General features: G+C 41.7%; 2 protein-coding genes across 5 annotated transcripts in view; one reads left to right on the top strand and one right to left on the bottom strand.

Annotated features, from left to right (window-relative positions):
• The window catches only part of LOC123733359 (NACHT, LRR and PYD domains-containing protein 3-like), a 440,446-nt gene that overhangs the window by 39,753 nt on the left and 379,631 nt on the right, over positions 1–21,062 (bottom strand). The gene's annotated exons all lie outside the window — the stretch shown is intronic.
• Positions 2,627–19,683, top strand: LOC145876909 (NLR family CARD domain-containing protein 3-like). Of its 4 annotated transcripts, none has more exons than XM_082972289.1 (9): positions 2,627–2,703; positions 7,705–7,803; positions 10,907–10,991; positions 11,121–11,349; positions 11,726–13,526; positions 13,810–13,983; positions 17,966–18,139; positions 18,383–18,473; positions 19,064–19,683. In XM_082972289.1, the coding sequence occupies exons 2-5, from the start codon at positions 7,721–7,723 to the stop codon at positions 13,471–13,473; spliced, it is 2,145 nt and encodes a 714-aa protein (XP_082828415.1). In that variant the 5' UTR covers positions 2,627–2,703; positions 7,705–7,720; the 3' UTR covers positions 13,474–13,526; positions 13,810–13,983; positions 17,966–18,139; positions 18,383–18,473; positions 19,064–19,683. The 4 variants fall into 4 exon arrangements, with proteins under 4 accessions (XP_082828415.1, XP_082828414.1, XP_082828413.1 ...); XM_082972288.1 differs by having other exon boundaries at positions 7,660–7,803; positions 11,732–13,526; XM_082972287.1 differs by having other exon boundaries at positions 7,660–7,803; positions 18,427–18,473.

The raw sequence follows: 21,062 nt of genomic DNA, 5'->3' as shown, positions 1-21,062 counted from the left end.
CAATGGGACATTGCTGGTCAAGACCTGAAATGGGTTGTGAAGTAGTATGGACATATTGATGGAACAAGGTCACAAAACTGGTGGTTAGACAGGGTAGATCCAAGAGCAGGCCTCTGCTGTCATCTAGTGGGTGTTTCTCTGTACTGCTTGACACATGGAGACTCAATGGAGGCCCAGTGCAAGTGCTCAAAGTAAGGCCCAAACAATTGTTTGTTTAGGCTGGGATCTATAAAGCAGTCTGTTCTTCAATTAGATGCCAACTAATATTCATACAGGGGCAGTAGGTGGGGTAGGAGGAAGAATGGTGTTCCTGATTCATACAGGGACAATAGGTGGACAGGAGGAAGAATGGTGTTCCTGATTTACACTATTCCTCTTTTTTCTTTAGAGCTTCAGATTGAGATTGTTGTTATTCTCCAATATGTGTTTCTTCAGTGTTGCACTCTGGGTTCTCCAAGGGGAATACTCCCCCTGTTCTCCTCTTTACAGTTGTAGCCCCATGCTCTTGCTGGGAATTCTCCGCTGTTGGTATCAATTTAGTTGGTCCCAAAAAAGACAACAAAAATGTGTATTTGTCTAGTTTTAGCTGAGTCCACAATTAGAATCCATGTGGTTCATTTCAAAGTTTCTGAAAAGATTAAAAGTACATTTAAAAAATGTGCTCATGACATTTCACCACAATAGGCTTCTTCAGACAATGGTCAAAAAGTAGCCAATCAAAGCCAAAGGAGAGTGATGAGCAGCATCATCAAACCAGCAAGGCTGCCAGCAAGACCAACAGTGATGATGCTGCCGAGCTCCAGTTAGCTCCGTGTCCAGAGTCTACCCACCCTTCCACAAGCCCAACAGTGATGATGCTGCCGAGCTCCAGTTAGCTCTGTGCAGAGTCTACCCACCCTTCCACAAGACCAACAGTGATGATGCTGCTGAGCTCCAGTTAGCTCCGTGTCCAGAGTCTACCCACCCTTCCACAAGTCCAACAGTGATGATGCTGCTGAGCTCCAATTAGCTCCGTGTCCAGAGCTCCAGTTTGCTCCGTGTCCAGAGCTCCAGTTAGCTCCGTGTCCAGAGCTCCAGTTAGCTCCGTGTCCAGAGCCTACCCACCCTTCCACAAGCGTCATCAGGATAATGGCTTTATATTTTATTTTTACATTGAACCTTTATTTAACTAGGCAAGTCAGTTAAGAACACATTCTTATTTACAATGATGGCCTACACTGGCCAAACCCGGACAACACTGGGCCAATTGCGCACGAACCTATGGGACTCCCAATCACAGCCGGTTGTGATACAGCCTGGATTCAAACCAGGGTGTCTGTAGTGACACCTCAAGCACTGAGATGCAGATGGACCCAAGTGTTCCTGACTATCAGCCCAGATTATGGATACCCGTCCATACATTGGCTGTAAAAGTGGGTAGAAACAGACAAGCATATAACTGTAGCAATGTGGTCTTTACTTGAGTGTGTTTCAGCAGGGTGAGGTCAGAGAGATGCTTCCAAGTCAGTATTTTTCTGAACTCATAAAATCCTTTACACAATCTGATGGGACCGATGTTCAACCCCATTAAAATGACCATAAGGTCAATATAGAACCTTTAAGTTAAGACCTCAAAGATCTGTTCATGGCAAAGCAGTTCAATGAATGATACTAGTTGATTCTTATAGATTATAACTTCTAAATCATCTTGAGGTGTCACCTGTGACAGTATTGATAAAGAGTAGGAGAGCTGATCTAGGATCAGTTTAGCCTTTTAGATCAAAATGAATCAGATTACATGGAGAGGAGGGACCTGATCCTAGATCATAATGAATCAGATTACATAGAGAGGGGGGACCTGATCCTAGATCATAATGAATCAGATTACATGGAGAGGAGGACCTGATCCTAGATCATAATGAATCACATTACATGGAGAGGGGGGACCTGATCCTAGATCATAATGAATCAGATTACATGGAGAGGAGGGACCTGATCCTAGATCATAATGAATCAGATTACATGGAGAGGGGGAGCTGATCCTAGATCACAATGAATCAGATTACATGGAGAGGAGGACCTGATCCTAGATCATAATGAATCATATTACATGGAGAGGGGGGACCTGATCCTAGATCATAATGAATCAGTTTACATGGAGAGGTAGACCTGATCCTAGATCATAATGAATCAGATTACATGGAGAGGGGGGACCTGATCCTAGTTCATAATGAATCAGATTACATGGAGAGGGGGGACCTGATCCTAGTTCATAATGAATCAGATTACATGGAGAGGGGGGACCTGATCCTAGATCATAATGAATCAGATTACATGGAGAGGGGGGACCTGATCCTAGTTCATAATGAATCAGATTACATGGAGAGGAGGGACTTGATCCTAGATCATAATGAATCAGATTACATGGAGAGGAGGGGACCTGATCCTTGTTCATAATGAATCAGATTACATGGAGAGGGGGGACCTGATCCTAGATCAGCACTCTTCCTCTTGGACACTGCCTGTATGAAACCGAACACATAGTTGTAAAGTCTAGTTACAGCAGGTGTTTACTGCCATCTAGTGGAAGATACCAATAAAACACTTTATTATCAGGGTGGGGAGACGGCTGATTGAAACAGAAAGTAAAATTGTTCTTTTGTTCAGGATCCATTTTGAGACGACAGAGCAGAAAACACTATATGGAGAGAACTAAAAAATAAAGTAAGTATTTCTGAACAATAATTTATTCTAAAGGACAGAGTAAGATAATGAATATCTGTAATGAGATATTACTAGTTAGTAGAACTGCTACTTGAGCTGAGTTGCTGACAGATAAAGTGTTCAAAGTGGAAACTAATCAGTAGGTCTACATGTTATCAGTAAAACGTCTGGTAAAGATGGTGGAGGAGCTTTTACATTATATGGTTTTATGTTTATCTCAGGGTTTCTCATGCTTTTGTTCTTACCAACACTTACACACCTGATTCAACTAATCATCAAATATGTTAAGACAGTTTAATATTTGAGCCATATAAATGAATATTCTCAAATTAAAACCTTTTGGGTTTGTAGGCCTGTTTACAATTATTAAAGTCCTACAGTGACTCACATTTTGGAGGAAAAAAACACAGCTGAACTTGGTTTTGAGTAAATTATATGTTTATCTAAAATAATGTAAGAGAGATGTCTTGAAGAAACGCGTCTGGGTTTAGAACTCCGTGTCTCAGTGCCCTGCGACAGTGGGAAGTTCGTTTTGCATGGCCCGGTGCTACAGGTGAGTGGACATTTATTTAAGGACCAATGGAATAGTCTAAAACGCGCAAACTCTACTCACCCGGGGAGCCGGGCAATGCAAAACGAATTCACCCAGTGACCATGACTTTATTTCCTGATATGAAATTGAAAGTAACTGTGTAGCCTACGCAGTTACAAAATGTCTGTTGAAACTGTGGCTCATATGTCTCTAGAACATTAGAACAGTGGTGAAAAAAGTACTCAATTCTCATACTGGAATAAAAGTAAAGATACCTTAATAGAAAATGACTCAATTAAAAGTGAAAGTCACCCAGTAAAATACTACTTCAGTAAAAGTCTAAAATATTTGGTTTTAAATATAAATAAGTATCAAAAGTAAATTGAATTGCTAAAATATACTTAAGCATCAAAAGTAAAAGTAAAGTAGTAATAATTTCAATTCCTTTTATTAAGCAAACCAGACGGCACAATTTTCTTGTTATTTTAATTTACGGATAGCCAGGTTCACACTCCAACACTCAGACATCATTTAAAAACAAAGCATTTGTGTTTAGTGAGTCCGCCAGATAAGAGGAAGTTGAGATGACCAGTGATGTTCTCTTGATAAGTTTGTGAATTGGACCATTTTCTGTCCTGCTAAGCATTCAAAATGTAACGAGTACTTTTGGGTGTCAGGTAAAATGTATGCAGTAAAAAGTACTTAATTTTCTTTTTGAATGTAGTGAATTAAAAGTAAAAGTTGTTAAAAATATAGATAGTAAAGTAAAGGACAGATAACCCAAAAACGACTTATGTAGTACTTTAAAGTATTTTTACTGAAGTACTTTACACCACTGCATTAGAAGATGGATAAATGTGTTGATTTGAAGGAAAGACGGGCAGATTCTGGTAGGTTGGCTACGAACTATTATAAAGTTAGGTCGTCGTCAGACATTCAACATTCACAGTAGGTTTGAGCTACAGTATGATCACTGATCATGCCGACCAACCTGATGGTCTCTGTTGGAAATTTTGTGAAAAGTATCTGGCCTAGGCTATAAATATATTGCATTACTCATATCTCATATGAATATACTGTATTCTACTGTATCTTAGTCTATGTATTACTCATCTCATATGTATATACTGTATTCTATACTATTCTACTGTACCTTAGTCTATGTATTACTCATCTCATATGTATATACTGTATTCTATACTATTCTACTGTATCTTAGTCTGTGCCGCTCAGACATTGTGACCAATAACATTTGATTTGATTTAGATTAGGCTATATACACTACATAACCAAAAGTATGTGGACACCTGCTAGTCGAACATCTCATTCCAAAATCATAGACATTCATATGGAGTTGGTCCCCACTTTGCTGCTATAACAGCCTCCACTCTTCTGGGAAGGCTTTCCACTAGATGTTGGAACATTGCTGCAGGGACTTTCTTCCATTCAGCCACAAGAGCATTAGGGAGGTCGGGCACTGATGTTGGGTGATTAGGCCTGGCTCGCAGTCGGTGTTCCAATTCATCCCAAATGTGTTCGATGGGGTTGATGTCAGGGCTCTGTGCAGGCCAGTCAAGTTCTTCCACACCGATCTCGACAAGCCATTTCTGTATGGACCTCGCTTTGTGCACGGGGACAACTGTTGCCACAAAGACGGAAGCACAGAATCGTCCAGAATGCATAGCTTTAATTTATATGTTGTAGCGTTAAAAGATTTCTCTTCACATGAACTAGCGGGCCTAGCCCGAACCATGAAAAACAGCCCAGACCATTATTCCTCCTCCACCAAACTTTAGTAGTGTTCTCCTGGCATCCACCAAACCCAGATTCGTCCGTCGGACTGCCAGATGGTAAAGCGTGATTCATAACTCCAAAGAACACGTTTCCACTGCTCCAGAGTCCAATGGCGACGAGCTTTACACCACTCAAGCCAATGCTTGGCATTGCGCACTGTGATCTTATGTGTGGCTGCTCGGCCATGGAAACTAATTTCATGAAGCTCCCGACGAACAGTTATTTTGCTGACGTTGCAGTTCGCAACTGAGGACAGCGCTTCCTCACTCGGCGGGCCCATTCTGTGAACTTGTGTGGCCTACCACTTCACGGTTGAGCCGTTGTTGCTCCTAGATGTTTCCACTTCACAATAACAGCACTTACAGCAGGAATTTGACAAACTCACTTGTTGGAAAGGTGACATCCTATGATGGTGCCACGTTGAAAGTCACTGAGCTCTTCAGTACGGGTCATTCTACTGCCAATGTTTGTCTATGGAGATTGCATGGCTGTCTTCTCGATTTTATACACCTGTCAGCCAGGGGTGTGGCTGAATAAGCCGAATCAAATAATTTGAAGGGGTGTCCACATACTTTTGTATATATAGTGTACATGCTCTGTCCTGCTACTGGTAGGATTATAACATTATGTGAACTGACCAGAACAGGTTTAGGCTGGTCATCTATGATATGTAGGTTATATACAGTACATTTTCTGTCCTGCTACTGGTAGGACTATAACGTTATGTGAATTGATCTGAACAGGTTTAGGCTGGTCATCTATGATATGTAGGCTATATACAGTACATTCTCTGTCCTGCTACTGGTAGGACTGTAACATTATGTGAACTGATCTGAACAGGTTTAGACAGGATTATACATTATAACCTAGCCTACTTTACATAGTATAACATCTACATATCACCAACAAACTGTTATTATACATTATAACCTAGCCTACTTTTCACTAACAAACCGCTTGTCACGTCCTGACCATAGGAAGCTGTTATTTTCTATGGTAGAGTAGGTCAGGGCGTGACAGGGGCGGGTTTTCTAGTTTAGATTTTCTATGTTGTTATGTTCTAGTTTTGTATTTCTATGTTGGGCTTTGTTTGGGATGATCTCCAATTAGAGGCAGCTGGTCATCATTGTCTCTAATTGGAGATCATACTTAAGTAGGTGTTTTTCCCACCTGGGTTTGTGGGAGATTGATTTTGAATAAGTGTATGTTGTAACGCTTCGTCACGGTTTGTTGTTTTTGTTCATTCAGTTAGTTTGTATGTATTGCATAGTTTCACTGTTTATTAAAGAAGAAATGTGGAACGATACACACGCTGCGCTTTGGTCCGCTCCTTCATCCTACGACAATCATGACACCGCTACTATACATTATAACCTAGCCTACTTTGCATAATATAACCTCTACAAAACCTTGTGGATCAGATCAATTTCCCCCTCAGATCAATCATATCCATTTTAGCCCTTTTGTCTACATTCTCAGATATGTTTAGAAAGGAACAGATTGAAAGATAATAAATAGCCTACTTTTGATTAATACAAATAAGTGTGAGTCAAGGCATTGTGTTGCTGTACTGTCTATAACTACCTTAACAAACAGTGACTTATTATTATTATTATTATTATTATTATTGTTGTTGCTGTACTGTCTAAAACTACCTTAACAAACAGTGACTTATTATTATTATTATTGTTTTTATTATTATTATTATTATTATTATTATTATTATTGTTGCTGCACTGTCTATAACTACCTTAACAAACAGTGACTTATTATTATTATTATTATTAATATTATTATTATTATTATTATTATTATTATTATTATTATTATTATTGCTGTACTGTCTATAACTACCTTAACAAACAGTGACTTATTATTATTATTATTATTATTATTATTATTATTGTTGTTATTATTGCTGTACTGTCTATAACTACCTTAACAAACAGTGACTTATTATTATTATTATTATTATTGCTGTACTGTCTATAACTACCTTAACAAACAGTGACTTATTATTATTATTATTATTGTGGTTATTATTATTATTATTATTATTATTATTGTTATTGTTGCTGTACTGTCTATAACTACCTTAACAAACAGTGACTTATTATTATTATTGACAGTTACCATGGAGATGAAATGTCACAGCTACATGTTCATGTGATGCATTAAATCACCTGACTGTTTAGATATGTTTGTTAGTAAATGTTTTATTTATCAAAGAGATAATGATTAAATGATAACAATTGACAATCATGAATTAGTTGTCACTGTGTTGACCACAACCAACATGCTGGATCTCTGTTTAGTTGTCACTGTGTTAACCACAACCAACATGCTGGATCTCTGTTTAGTTGTCACTGTGTTAACCACAACCAACATGTTGGATCTCTATTTAGTTGTCACTGTGTTAACCACAACCAACATGCTGGATCTCTGTTTAGTTGTCACTGTGTTAACCACAACCAACATGCTGGATCTCTGTTTAGTTGTCACTGTGTTAACCACAACCAACATGTTGGATCTCTGTTTAGTTGTCACTGTGTTGACCACAACCAACATGCTGGATCTCTGTTTAGTTGTCACTGTGTTAACCACAACCAACATGTTGGATCTCTGTTTAGGGGTCACTGTGTTAACCACAACCAACATGCTGGATCTATGTTTAGGGGTCAGTGCTCTAAAATGAGTCTCTCTGGGGAGAAAGAGGAGGGGGGCCCTGCCTCTAAAACAAGTCTCTTTGGGGAACATGACATCAAAGCTAAGAGGTGAGATTACAGTTTTGTTTAAGAATTATTAAGTTTATTTCCAAAATTCTATATCCACAATTTTTTCACATTGGTTTTTTACTCAGAAAATATTGCTTATGGGTACAACCAATATTACTGATCTCAGATTTGTAATACATATATTTGTGTTTTTTTGCACAACACTATATATCCAATGTTTAGCTGGAACGGGATGTTCATATCGTGTATATTTGACTGTGATATGTGGTTGTCTCACTTAGCTATCTTAAGATAAATGCACTTACAGATGCCATATCTTAATTTGACCCTGTTTCTCACAGCAGAAAAATAATCCTGCAGCAATAGGAAATGTGGATTATAAAAATCATTAAAATAAAATTGTTAGGGAAAATCAAGCTAAAATACACTCCAATACGCCAACTGTATTGTAAGTCACTGTGGTGCCTGGTTACCCCGATAACGATGGAATTTAGAGACGCCATCAGAAGTGTCCACTTAATTTGAGAGCTGAGGGGAGAGGGTGTCTTTAAGTGTTTGAAACACAGCCATGGATAGTTTAGAAGTAACATTACAACATGATCAATGACATCCGAAGCTTCGTTTGATCTCATGCTGTTTCTAACCATGGCTGCGTTTAAAACACAGAAAAGACACACCCTCCTCCAATTACCCTCGCCTTATGCCCTCGGGGAATCTCCGCGGCCGGTAACTTTAGTGTTTAACCCCTGTGTCCAAGGACCAAACTTTTGAATATTATTTTCGGGGCTCCTCAAGTGGGCTGGACACATTCCATTTTTTTCAATTCTCAGCTGCCTCACCAATATCTGTAAGTGAATAAATTACTTTTAATTGCTAAATATTTCCAATAGATGGCAGCATAAGACCACAAAGCATCAGTTATAGGCTACAAGCAGCAATATGATTGACATGAAATAGTTGCCCGAGAAGGCAGAGCGGGTCGATGCTGGTTGATGAATTTGACAGTGAATGTACTAGAAAATATGTTTTTTTTCAACCAGAGGTGACTGAATTAATGTTCAGGCTTATTGATAATTGTTATAGTAATGATGTAGAATTTCAATACATGAGTATCAAAACAGGTAATAATAAAAATGAATCATAATTATATTACTATACAGTAATCTGTTAAATGCTTTTTCAGTCCTTCCTCTTGCGTTAGCAGTGTGGAAAGGGACAGAAAGAAGCCACACAGGAGTTTTCCTGTGAGGGGGAGTGGTGGTGTATCAAGGAAGAAAACTAAATTAATCTTCTGAAAAGTCATTTGTGGTCTGCCATCTATTGGAATTATGTAGCAACTGTAGTAGTACTGAATAATGTGTAATTCCTCACTTATTAACCTCTATGGGCTAGGTGGGACGCTTGCGTCCCACCTACTCAACAGCCAGTGTAATCCCGTGGCGCGTTATTCAAATACCTCAAAAATGCAAAAACTTGACTATTTTACACCATTTTAACCTCTTACATCTAGACGTTCTGCTAGCGGAACACCTGCTCCAATATCCAATGATGGGCGATGGTATAGAGTGGCGCGAAATACAAACTCCTCAAAAATACAAAAACTTCCATTTTTCAAACATATGACTATTTCACAGCATTTTAAAGACAAGACTCTCCTTTATCTAACCACACTGTCCGATTTCAAAAAGGCTTTACAGCGAAAGCAAAACATTAGATTATGTCAGCAGAGTACCAAGCCAGAAATAATCAGACACCCATTTTTCAAGCTAGCATATAATGTCACAAAAACCCAGAAGACAGCTAAATGCAGCACTAACCTTTGATGATCTTCATCAGATGACACACCTAGGACATTATGTTATAAAATACATGCATGTTTTGTTCAATCGAGTTCATATTTATATCAAAAACCAGCTTTTTACATTAGCATGTGACTAGCATTCCCACCGAACACTGCCGGTGAATTTACTAAATTACTCACGATAAACGTTCACAAAAAACATAACAATTATTTTAAGAATTATAGATACAGAACTCCTCTATGCACTCGATATGTCCGATTTTAAAATAGCTTTTCGGTGAAAGCACATTTTGTAATATTCTCAGTAGATAGCCCGGCATCACAGGGCTAGCTATTCAGACACCAAGCAAGTTTAGCACTCACCAAAGTCAGATTTACTATAAGAAAAATGTTATTACCTTTGCTGTTCTTCGTCAGAATGCACTCCCAGGACTTCTACTTCAATAACAAATGTTGGTTTGGTCCCAAATAATCCATTATTATATCCAAATAGCGGCGTTTTGTTCGTGCGTTCAAGACACTATCCGAAAGGGTAAAGAAGGTGACGAGCATGGCGCATTTCGTGACAAAAAAATTCTAAATATTCCATTACCGTACTTCGAAGCATGTCAACCGCTGTTTAAAATCAATTTTTATGCCATTTTTCTCGTAAAAAAGCGATAATATTCCGACCGGGAATCTGCGTTTAGGTAAACAGACGAAAGAAAATAAAGCATGGGGTCGACTCGGGCACGCGCCTAAGCCCATAGTACTCTGATCGGCCACTTGCCAAACGCGATAATGTGTTTCAGCCAGAGGCTGCCTCGATATCATTACGCTTTTTCCCGGGCTCTGAGAGCCTATGGGAGCCGTAGGAAGTGTCACGTTATAGCAAAGATCCTCGGTCTTCAATAAAAAGAGCCAAGATGAACAACAACTTGTCAGACAGGCCACTTCCTGCATGGAATCTTCTCAGGTTTTGGCCTGCCATATGAGTTCTGTTATACTCACAGACATCATTCAAACAGTTTTAGAAACTTTAGGGTGTTTTCTATCCAAAGCCAATAATTATATGCATATTCTAGTTACTGGGCAGGAGTAGTAACCAGATTAACCTCTCTGGGCTAGGTGGGACGAAATCGTCCATTTTCATAGTCCTAAAACAATATTAAACAAACACAACATTCCCTCCCTGTGTGTGTGTGTGTGTGTGTGTGTGTGTGTGTGTGTGTGTGTGTGTGTGTGTGTGTGTGTGTGTGTGTGTGTGTGTGTGTGTGTGTGTGTGTGTGTGTGTGTGTGTGTGTGTGTGTGTGTGTGTGTACTCCCTGGATGAGGACATGTAATCAAATGTTTTGTCCACAGACACCAACAGGAGAGATCAGAGTCAGAGATTCTCAGTGGTCAGTCTTCCCAGAGTCATCAAACAGACCTGGACTCCATATTCAGTGTATGTGGTCCTGTTATGTACATTTGTTTTTGTTTACCTCAAGTAAAGTTGACCTGTCAATCATTCATTAATGTGTTAATGAGAAAGCATTTCATCTCTTGCTTAACTTATTTACTTGATTAATTTCAGATGCTTGAAGAGAAAATTATGACATTTGTGAAGAACGAGCTGAAGATGTTCAAGAGGATTCTTAGTCCAGAACTCCCAGAAGGCTTTGAGAGTCAGAAGCAGGATAAGGAAGTGGTGGATGCTGAAGATGAGAAGCAGGAGAGCAGTGCCAGAGAGGGGGCTCTGAAGATCACACTGCACATCCTGAGGAAAATGAACCAGAAGGAGCTTGCTGACACACTGGAGAAATGTAAGATCTGTCTGCCTCATGTTGAATGCTGTTTTATAACATTTAAAATCTGTAGCTAAAGTACAGCTAAAGTAGCTGTGTAACTCAATGATATTGTAGCAGCCTTAACACAACACCTAGTGACCTCATCATGTAGCAGCAGGGATGTGTTGTGCTGATTTATAGAGAGCGAGAGAGACAACATCAATAATACCATCAATAATACCAATAATAATATAATCAGTCACACCAGTCTGTAATGCATTATGAAAACATTTACACATTTATACAGTTAGTTAAGAGAATGAATTATTTTAATTTAACACTTTATAACATTCCTTCAGTACTGTAGGCATTAAAATAGACGTAATATTAATATCCTCTGTGTTATTTCTAGATTCAGATGAGCTTGCTGTGATTTGCCAACGTGAACTCAAATCTAATCTAAAGAAGAAGTTTCAATGTGTATTTGAGGGGATCGCTAAACAAGGAAACCCAACACTTCTCAATAAGATCTACACAGAGCTCTACATCACAGAGACAGGAGAGGTCAATAATGAACATGAGCTGAGACAGATTGAGACAACAACCAGGAAACAAGCAAGACCAGAGACTGCAATCAAATGTAACGACGTCTTCAAACCCTTAACAGGACAAGACAACCGTATCAGAACTGTTCTGACAAAGGGAGTCGCTGGCATTGGAAAAACAGTCTCTGTGCAGAAGTTCACTCTGGACTGGGCTGAAGGAAAAGCAAATCAGGATGTCCAATTTGTATTTTCATTCCCTTTCCGGGAGCTGAATTTGATGAAAGGTGAAAATCTCACTTTGATTGAACTTCTTAATCACTTCTCAATGGAAACCAAACAATCAAGAATCTCTAACTATGACAAATACAAAGTTCTGTTCATCTTTGATGGTCTGGATGAGTGCCGACTGCCCCTAGACTTCCAGAAGAACAAGATCTGTTGGGACGTCACAGAGTCAACCTCAGTGGATGTTCTGCTGACAAATCTCATCAAGGGAAATCTGCTTCCCTCTGCTCTCTTCTGGATAACAACCCGACCTGCAGCAGCCAATAAGATCCCTTCAGTTTGTGTTGACCAGGTGACAGAGGTACGAGGGTTCAATGACCCACAGAAGGAGGAGTACTTCAGGAAGAGATTTAGTGATGAGGACCTGGCCAGCAGAATCATCTCACACATAAAAACATCAAGGAGCCTCCACATCATGTGCCACATTCCTGTCTTCTGTTGGATTTCTGCAATAGTCCTTGAACACATGTTGAAAGATATGAGAGAAGAGATGCCCAAGACTCTGACTGAGATGTACACACACCTTGTGGTGTTTCATACCAAACAGAAGAATGAAAAGTATCTTGTGAAAGAAGAGACAGGTCCACACTGGAATAAAGAGAGCATTCTGTCACTGGGAAAACTGGCTTTTCAACAGCTTTTGAAGGGCAATCTGATATTCTATGAAGAAGACCTGAAAGAGGCTGGCACTGATGTCAATGAAGCCTCAGTGTACTCAGGATTGTGCACACAGCTCTTTAAAGAGGAATGTGGGCTGTACCAGGACAAGGTGTACTGCTTTGTTCATCTGAGCATTCAGGAGTTTCTGGCTGCTGTATATGTGTTCCTCTCATTCATCAACAACAATGAGAATCTAATGGCCGAACCTCAATCAACGCCCAGGAACATTTTCTCGCTGTTCAGAGACAAGCCTGAAGTTACTGAAGTTACTTTCTACAAGAGTGCTGTGGATAAAGCCTTACAAAGTGAGACAGGAAACCTGGACTTATTCCTCCGCTTCCTTCTGGGCCTCTCACTGGAGTCCAATCAGAAGCACTTACGAGGACTACTGACAAAGACAAGAAGCAGCTCACAGAGCCATGAAGATACAGTCAAGTACATCAAGGAGAAGATCAGGGAGAATCCCTCTCCAGAGAGGTGCATCAATCTGTTCCACTGTCTGAATGAACTGAATGACCATTCTCTAGTGGAGGAGATCCAAAGCTACCTGAGATCAGGAAGTCTTTCAGAAGACAACTTGTCACCTGCACAGTGGTCAGCTCTGGTCTTTGTGTTGCTGACTTCAGAAAAGGAACTGGATGTGTTTGACCTGAAGAAATACTCCAGATAAGAGGAAGGTCTTCTGAGGCTGCTGCCAGTGGTCAAAGCCTCCAGAGCTGCTCTGTGAGTACATCAAATGACGTTTAAGAACTTATCTTTAGGACGAAATATTCAGTTTAGAGAAAAATATTTATTATAGTTGTTAAAATATTATGTTGAAAAACATATTGAATAAATGCATTGATTTTCACATTAGTATAACAGAATGACCACACAATTCTAGGAGACAGAAGATGAATCTATATGTTGTTTGAGAGAATAACCAAATGCATTTTCCTTTGTCCTTCTACGCTACCGGTGTTAATTTAACAATGTGTTTGTGAAGTCATGATGATCTCTTTGTCAGGCTGTCAGGCTGTGGAGTCACAGAGGAAGGCTGTGATTCTCTGGTCTCAGCTCTGAGGTCAAACCCCTCACACCTGAGAGAGCTGGACCTGAGTAACAATGACCTGAAGGATTCAGGAGTGAAGCTGCTCTCTGCTGGACTGGGGAATCCCCACTGTAAACTGGAGACTCTGAGGTCAGTATTCCTGTAGTTGGTCAACAAGTGATAACTGTTCACCAGATCCACATGTGTTTACCAGACACACATAGTCCACACCATATGTGTTTGGACAGTGAAGCTTACAGTTTTTCATTTGGTGCTATGCTCCAGCATTTTAGATTTGAGATAGAATGTTTCACATTAGGTGACAGTACAGAATGTCATCTTTTATTTGAGGTTAATGGTGAGAGGTTAGCATGTTTTGTTGTATCCTCTGTTGTTGGTAATGGTGAGAGGTTAGCATGTTTTGTTGTATCCTCTGTTATTGGTAATGGTGAGAGGTTAGCATGTTTTGTTGTAGCCTCTGTTATTGGTAATGGTGAGAGGTTAGCATGTTTTGTTGTAGCCTCTGTTATTGGTAATGGTGAGAGGTTAGCATGTTTTGTTGTAGCCTCTGTTATTGGTAATGGTGAGAGGTTAGCATGTTTTGTTGTAGCCTCTGTTATTGGTAATGGTGAGACGTTAGCATGTTTTGTTGTAGCCTCTGTTATTGGTAATGGTGAGAGGTTAGTATTTTTTGTTGTAGCCTCTGTTATTGGTAATGGTGAGAGGTTAGCATGTTTTGTTGTATCCTCTGTTATTGGTAATGGTGAGAGGTTAGCATGTTTTGTTGTAGCCTTTGTTATTGGTAATGGTGAGAGGTTAGCATGTTTTGTTGTAGCCTCTGTTATTGGTAATGGTGAGAGGTTAGTATGTTTTGTTGTAGCCTCTGTTATTGTTAATGGTGAGAGGTTAGCATGTTTTGTTGTAGACTCTAACTTTCTCACTCATTATTATTCATGATTTCTTCATGATTTTTCTTAATCATGGCATCATCAGGATTAATTTAGAAGTGTTTAGATACATGTTATCTACTCACTTAGAAAGAAAATTACTTCAGTCATCATCCACCATTTTAATATTGGGCAAAACATAACTCAAAACACAACCACAACAAACTGCAAATGCAACCAATGAGTTTAGAACCAAATACTAAACTTTTGAGTTTAGTAAATTCGTCAGAATTCTTATGACTTCTTCAAATAGGGGGACTAGATACACAAAGTGTTTTCATTTCTAAATGGTGAAACAGATATGTATGAAAATACCCTCAAATAAAAGATGACCTTATATACTGTCACCTCATTTGAAACATTTGATCTGAATCTAAAATGCTGGAGTGTAGAGCCACATTAAAAATGTTAGCTTCACTGTCAAAATAGATATGGTTTGGACTGTATTCTCAATACAATTTAAATCTGATACCTCAATGTCTGTGTCACGTTGGTTAGAATAATCGGACCAAAGTGCAGCGTGTGTCTCGTTCCACATCTTTATTTAACTGTGAAACTATGCAAGACATACAATAAACTAATAAACAAAAACAACAAACCGTGACGAAGAGGTGCAACATACACTAACTCAAAATAATCTCCCACAAACCCAGGTGGGAAAAACAACACTTAAATATGATGCCTCTAATTGGAGATCATCCAAAAAAACGTAGAAAAACAGAAACTAGAAACACACAACATAGAAAATAAATACTAGACAAAACCCCCTGTCACACCCTGACGTACTCTACCATAGAAAATAAAAGCTTTCTTTGGTCAGGACGTGACAGTACCCCCCCCCCCCCCTCCCCCAAACGTGCGGACACTGAACGCAAAACCTGTAACAACAAAAAAAAGGGAGGGTTAGGGTGGGTGCCTGATGTCGGTGGCGGCTCTGGTGCAGGACGAAGAACCTTCTCATCCCGTTGATCCTCCTGCAACGGAGGTGGTTCTAGTGCGGGAGGAAGAACCCTCTCATCCTGCTTATCCGCCAGCATAGGAGGCGGCTCCGGTTCGGGGCGTAGCACCCGCTCCCCCGCTGATCCCTCCGCTTTTGTGTCACCGGACAGTGGATCGTCGCTGAAGGATCTGAACTGGGAACCCCCGCTGGAGACTCTGGACCGCAGACCGCTGCTGGAGACCCCGGACCGCAGACCGCCGCTGGAGACCCCGGACCGCAGACCGCCGCAGGAGACCCCAGACCGCAGACTGCTGCTGGAGACCTAGGATCGCAGTCCATCGCTGGAGACTCCGGACCTCAGTCCGTCGCTGGAGACTCCGGACCGCAGTCCGTCGCTGGAGATTCCGGACCGCAGTCCGTCGCTGGAGACTCCGGACTGTGCGCCCTCTCAGGAGGTTCCGGACTGTGGGCCCTTTCAGGAGGTTCCGGACTGTGGGCCCTCTCAGGATGTTCCGGACTGTGGGCCGTCTCAGGAGGTTCCGGACTGTGGGCCGTCTCAGGAGGTTCCGGGCTGTTGACCGTCGTTTGAGGCTCCGGGCTGTTGACCGTCGTTGGAGGCTCTGGGCTGTTGACCGTCATTGGAGATTCCGGGCTGTTGACCATCATTGGAGGTTCTGGACTGTGGACCGTCGTTGGAGGTTCTGGACTGTGGACCGTCGTTGGAGGTTCCGGACTGTGAAAAGTCGCCGGAAGCTCTGGACTGGGAACTGTCGCCGGAAGCTCTGGACTGGGATCTGTCGCCGGTAGCTCTGGACTGGGAACTGTCGCCAGAAGCTCTGGACTGGGAACTGTCGCCGGAAACTCTGGACTGGGGACTGTCGCCGGACTAGGCAGGCATACTGGAGGCCTAGTGCGTGGAGCCGGGACAGGTGGCACCAGACTGGAGACACGCACTTCAGGGCAAGTGCGAGGAGCAAGCACAGGACGTACTAGACTGGGGAGGCGCCCTGGAGGCCTGATGCGTGGGACCGGTACAGGTGGCACCTGACTAGTGACACGCACCTCAGGGAGAGTGCGAGGAGGAGGCACAGGACGTATCTGACTGAGGACACGCACTTCAGAGAGAGTGCGGGGAGCAGGCACAGGACGTACTGGGCTGTGGAGGCGCACTGGAGTTCTGGAGCGTAGAGCTGGCACAACCCGTCCTGGCTGAATGCTCACTTTATCCCGGGAAATACGAGGAGCCGGCAACGAGCGCACGGGCTGTGAATGCGCACTGGAGATACGGTGCGCATCACCGCATAACACGGTGCCTGCCTGGTCACACACTCCCCACGGTAAGCACGGGGAGTTGGCTCATGTCTACAACTTGACTGCGCCGATCTCGCCGTGTGCCCCCCCACATTTTTTGGGGAGGGAGCTGTCTCTCGGGCTTCCGTTGTTGCCCTGCTAGTTCCTCGTATCGTTGACGTTCCTCTCTCGCTATCTCTGCCTGCTTCCATGGCAGGGTCTTGTCCCCTGCCATTACCTCCTCCCAGGTCCAGGATGTCCTCCACTCTCTTTTCTCCCGGGCCCAGGATCCCTGCTCCTCCTGGGCATGCTGCTTGGTCCTTTGGTGGTGGGAGATTCTGTCACGTTGGTTAGAATAATCGGACCAAAGCACAGCGTGTGTCTCGTTCCACATCTTTATTTAACTGTGAAACTATGCAAAACATACAATAAACTACTAAACAAAAAACAACAAACCATGACGAAGAGGTGCAACATACACTAACTCAAAATAATCTCCCACAAACCCAGGTGGGAAAAACAACACTTAAATATGATCCCCAATTAGAGACAACAATGACAAGCTGCCTCTAATTGGAGATCATCACAAAAAAACATAGAAAAACAGAAACTACAACCACACAACATAGAAAACAAATACTAGACAAAACCCCCTGTCACACCCTGACCTACTCTACTATAGAAAATAAAAGCTTTCTATGGTCAGGACGTGACAGTCTGTCTTTTGACTGATACTGCTTTTTAAACTGGTCTGGTCAGTCTACTCAAATATTCTTACTGTCCATTTTTCTCTCGACAAGTAATATTATGATAATATATAATAATGATACCTTAATTTATGAATAGATATGGCAGGTATCAGGAAACTGATATATCTGAATGTGTTGAAAAAATATGCTGCCACTATTTTCAACACCAAAGATAGCAGTGTTAATATGATTTTACTCTTTGTCAGGCTGTCAGGCTGTCTAGTCACAGAGGAAGGCTGTGCTTCTCTGGTCTCAGCTCTGAGGTCAAACCCCTCACACTTGAGAGAGCTGGACTTGAGCTACAATCACCCAGGAGACTCAGGAGTCAGACTGCTCTCTGCTGGACTGGAGGATCCACACTGCAGACTGGAGAAACTCAAGTATGTAGAGGGTTTATGTCAATGTTCATATCAGACATGCTTGACTTATCAGGCTAGTTAATTTACCACCAATTGGACAAAGTTATATGCTGACTGTGTGTGTGTGTGTGTGTGTGTGTGTGTGTGTCTGTGTGTGTGTGTGTGTGTGTGTGTGTGTGTGTGTGTGTGTGTGTGTGTGTGTGTGTGTGTGTGTGTGTGTGTGTGTGTGTGTGTGTGTGTGTGTGTGTGTGTGAGTGAGTTCAGGTGTATCCCTCAATGACAGACGGTTCTTCTGCTTATCACTACAGTGTGGAACATGGTGGAGAGTACACCATGAAACCTGGGCTTAGAAAATGTGAGTGTTGACTGCTGTGAAGAATATGACTAAGAATAAGTCTTAATTCAAGTTAAGTCAAAGTCAAAGACCACCATCATTACTAACTTGGTCATATTAAATATCAGCTGTAGTTCTACAAAAGCAGAAATCAGGGACACCAACGTTTAAAAAGAGTTATATATATATGACATTGTGTGTGTCTTTGTCTGTGTGTCGCGTTCATGTTACATAAGAAATGTGTTTGTGTGTGTGTGTGTGTGTGTGTGTGTGTGTGTGTGTTTGTCTGTGTGTGTGTGTTCATGCATTGTTACAGGTGAGTGTGTGTGTGTGTTTGTGTTGCATTAGAATTATGTGTTTGTGTTCATGATGCATGTGTGTGTGTGTGTGTGTGTGTGTGTGTGTGTGTGTGTGTGTGTAATTCATGTGAATAGGTGTGTTTTATATTACCATACAGTATAACATATGATCATTCAACAAGTCTCAAGTCACCTTAACTTCTCCTTTTGATACCTAGAAACATCTACATTAAATGAATTAGTGAAAAGTGAGTTAACATTCTAATGTGAATGATGATGATTTCTAATATTGTGTCTGGTTTCATCCATCAGATGTCTGTGATCTCACACTTGACCCAAACACAGTAAACAGACTCCTCTCTCTGTCTGAGGAGAACAGAAAGGTGACATGTAGGAGAGAGGAGCAGCCGTATCCTGATCACCCAGAGAGATTTGAGGGCTGTAGACAGGTGCTGTGTAGAGATGGTCTGACTGGGCGCGGTTACTGGGAGGTAGAGTGGAGTGGGAGTTGGGCTGTTATAGGAGTGACATATAAAGGAATCAACAGGAGAGGAAGGGGTGATGACTGTTGTCTTGGATGGAATGACAAGTCCTGGAGTCTGATCTGCTCTGACAACCATTTCTCTGCCAGTCACAATAATAATCTCACTACTATAGACGTCCCCTCCTCCAGCCCCCACAGAGTAGGAGTGTATCTGGACTGGCCAGCCGGCACTCTGTCCTTCTATAGAGCCTCCTCTGACACACTGACCCACCTGATCACATTCACCTCCACATTCACTGAGCCCCTCTATCCAGGGTTTAGGGTTTGTGGTTGGGATGATGGCGAGTCAGTGTCCCTCTGTCAGTGATACACACATTGGTCACACACACACACACACACACACACACACACACACACACACACACACACACACACACACACACACACACACACACACACTGGACAAATAAACACACACACATGCGCGTCTTCCTATAATTGTGAATATTCTGCAAATGTTGATGAAGACGTCACTCAATCCACCCAAAACAACATGCAGTCTTTCCACAAGACTCCCATGAAGTTATAGTGTGACGTTATGAGTTGACGTTAAAGTAACATTCTCAGAACATACTGCACTTGTTTTATCCTGTTTTAGATGTATCCTCTGTTTAAACATTTAAACTCTTACAATAACACCGTTAAAATACCAATGTGATAATTAGTTGTGCGTCTTTTATGTTGAATAACTAATTGTATAATTATATATGGACATACGCTCCATAGTTGTACAAGTATACAAGGATATATTGTACTTTTCATAATAAAACATACTTGAAACAAGAAAAAGCATGTTAATTGTGAAACTATTTAGTTATTGATTTTACATTGTCTCTGTCAGGTTGACGTTAACCTGCGACTGGTTACATGAAACAAATATGAAATGAAATACAAAACAATTAAATATGTACAACAGAGTGTTGTGATGCAGGGTTACTATAGCAACAGAGTGTTGTGATGCAGGGTCACGATAGCAACAGAGTGTTGTAATGCAGGGTCACTATAGCAACAGAGTGTTGTGATGCAGGGTCACTATAGCAACAGAGTGTTTTAATGCAGGGTCACTATAACAACAGAGTGTTGTGATGCAGGGTCACTATAGCAACAGAGTGTTGTGATGCAGGGTCACTATAGCAACAGAGTGTTGTGATGCAGGATCACTATAGCAACAGAGTGTTGTGATGCAGGGTCACTATAGCAACAGAGTGTTGTAACGTAGGGTCACTATAGCAACATGATGTTGTGATGCAGGGTCACTATAGCAACAGAGTGTTGTGATGCAGGGTCACTATAGCAACAGAGTGATGTGACGTCATCATCAGAGAGGGAGATTCTAGACACACACTCTGTTGCTCTCAGCCTGCGCTCTCTCTCTCTATCTGCTCTCTGCTTTCTCTCTCTCTCTCTCTCTCTCTCTCTCTCCTCTCTCTGCTCTCCCCTCTCTCAGCTCTCTCTCTCCTCTCTCTGCTCTCTCTGCTTTCTCCTCTCTCAGCTCTCTCTCTCCTCTCTCTGCTCTCTCTCAGCCTGCTCTCTCTCTGCTCTCTCTGCTCTCTCTCTCTGCTATCTCTCTGCTTTCACCTCTCTCAGCTCTCTCTCTCCTCTCTCTGCTCTCTCTCTCAGCCTGCTCTCTCTCTCTGCTCTCTCTGCTCTCTCTGCTCTCTCTCTGCTCTCTCTCTCTCTCTCTGCTCTCTGCTCACTCTCTGCTCACTCTGCTCTCTCTTTCTGCTCTCCCTCTCTCCTCTCTCTCTCTCTCTGCTCTCTTTCTCT

This window comes from Salmo salar, unplaced genomic scaffold (assembly GCF_965601325.2).
Source record: "Salmo salar unplaced genomic scaffold, fSalSal1 ptg000619l, whole genome shotgun sequence".
NCBI classification, from domain to species: Eukaryota; Metazoa; Chordata; class Actinopteri; order Salmoniformes; family Salmonidae; genus Salmo; species Salmo salar.
The sequence above is the reverse complement of the archived record's forward strand: the minus strand, read 5'-3'. Positions and strand labels throughout refer to the sequence as shown.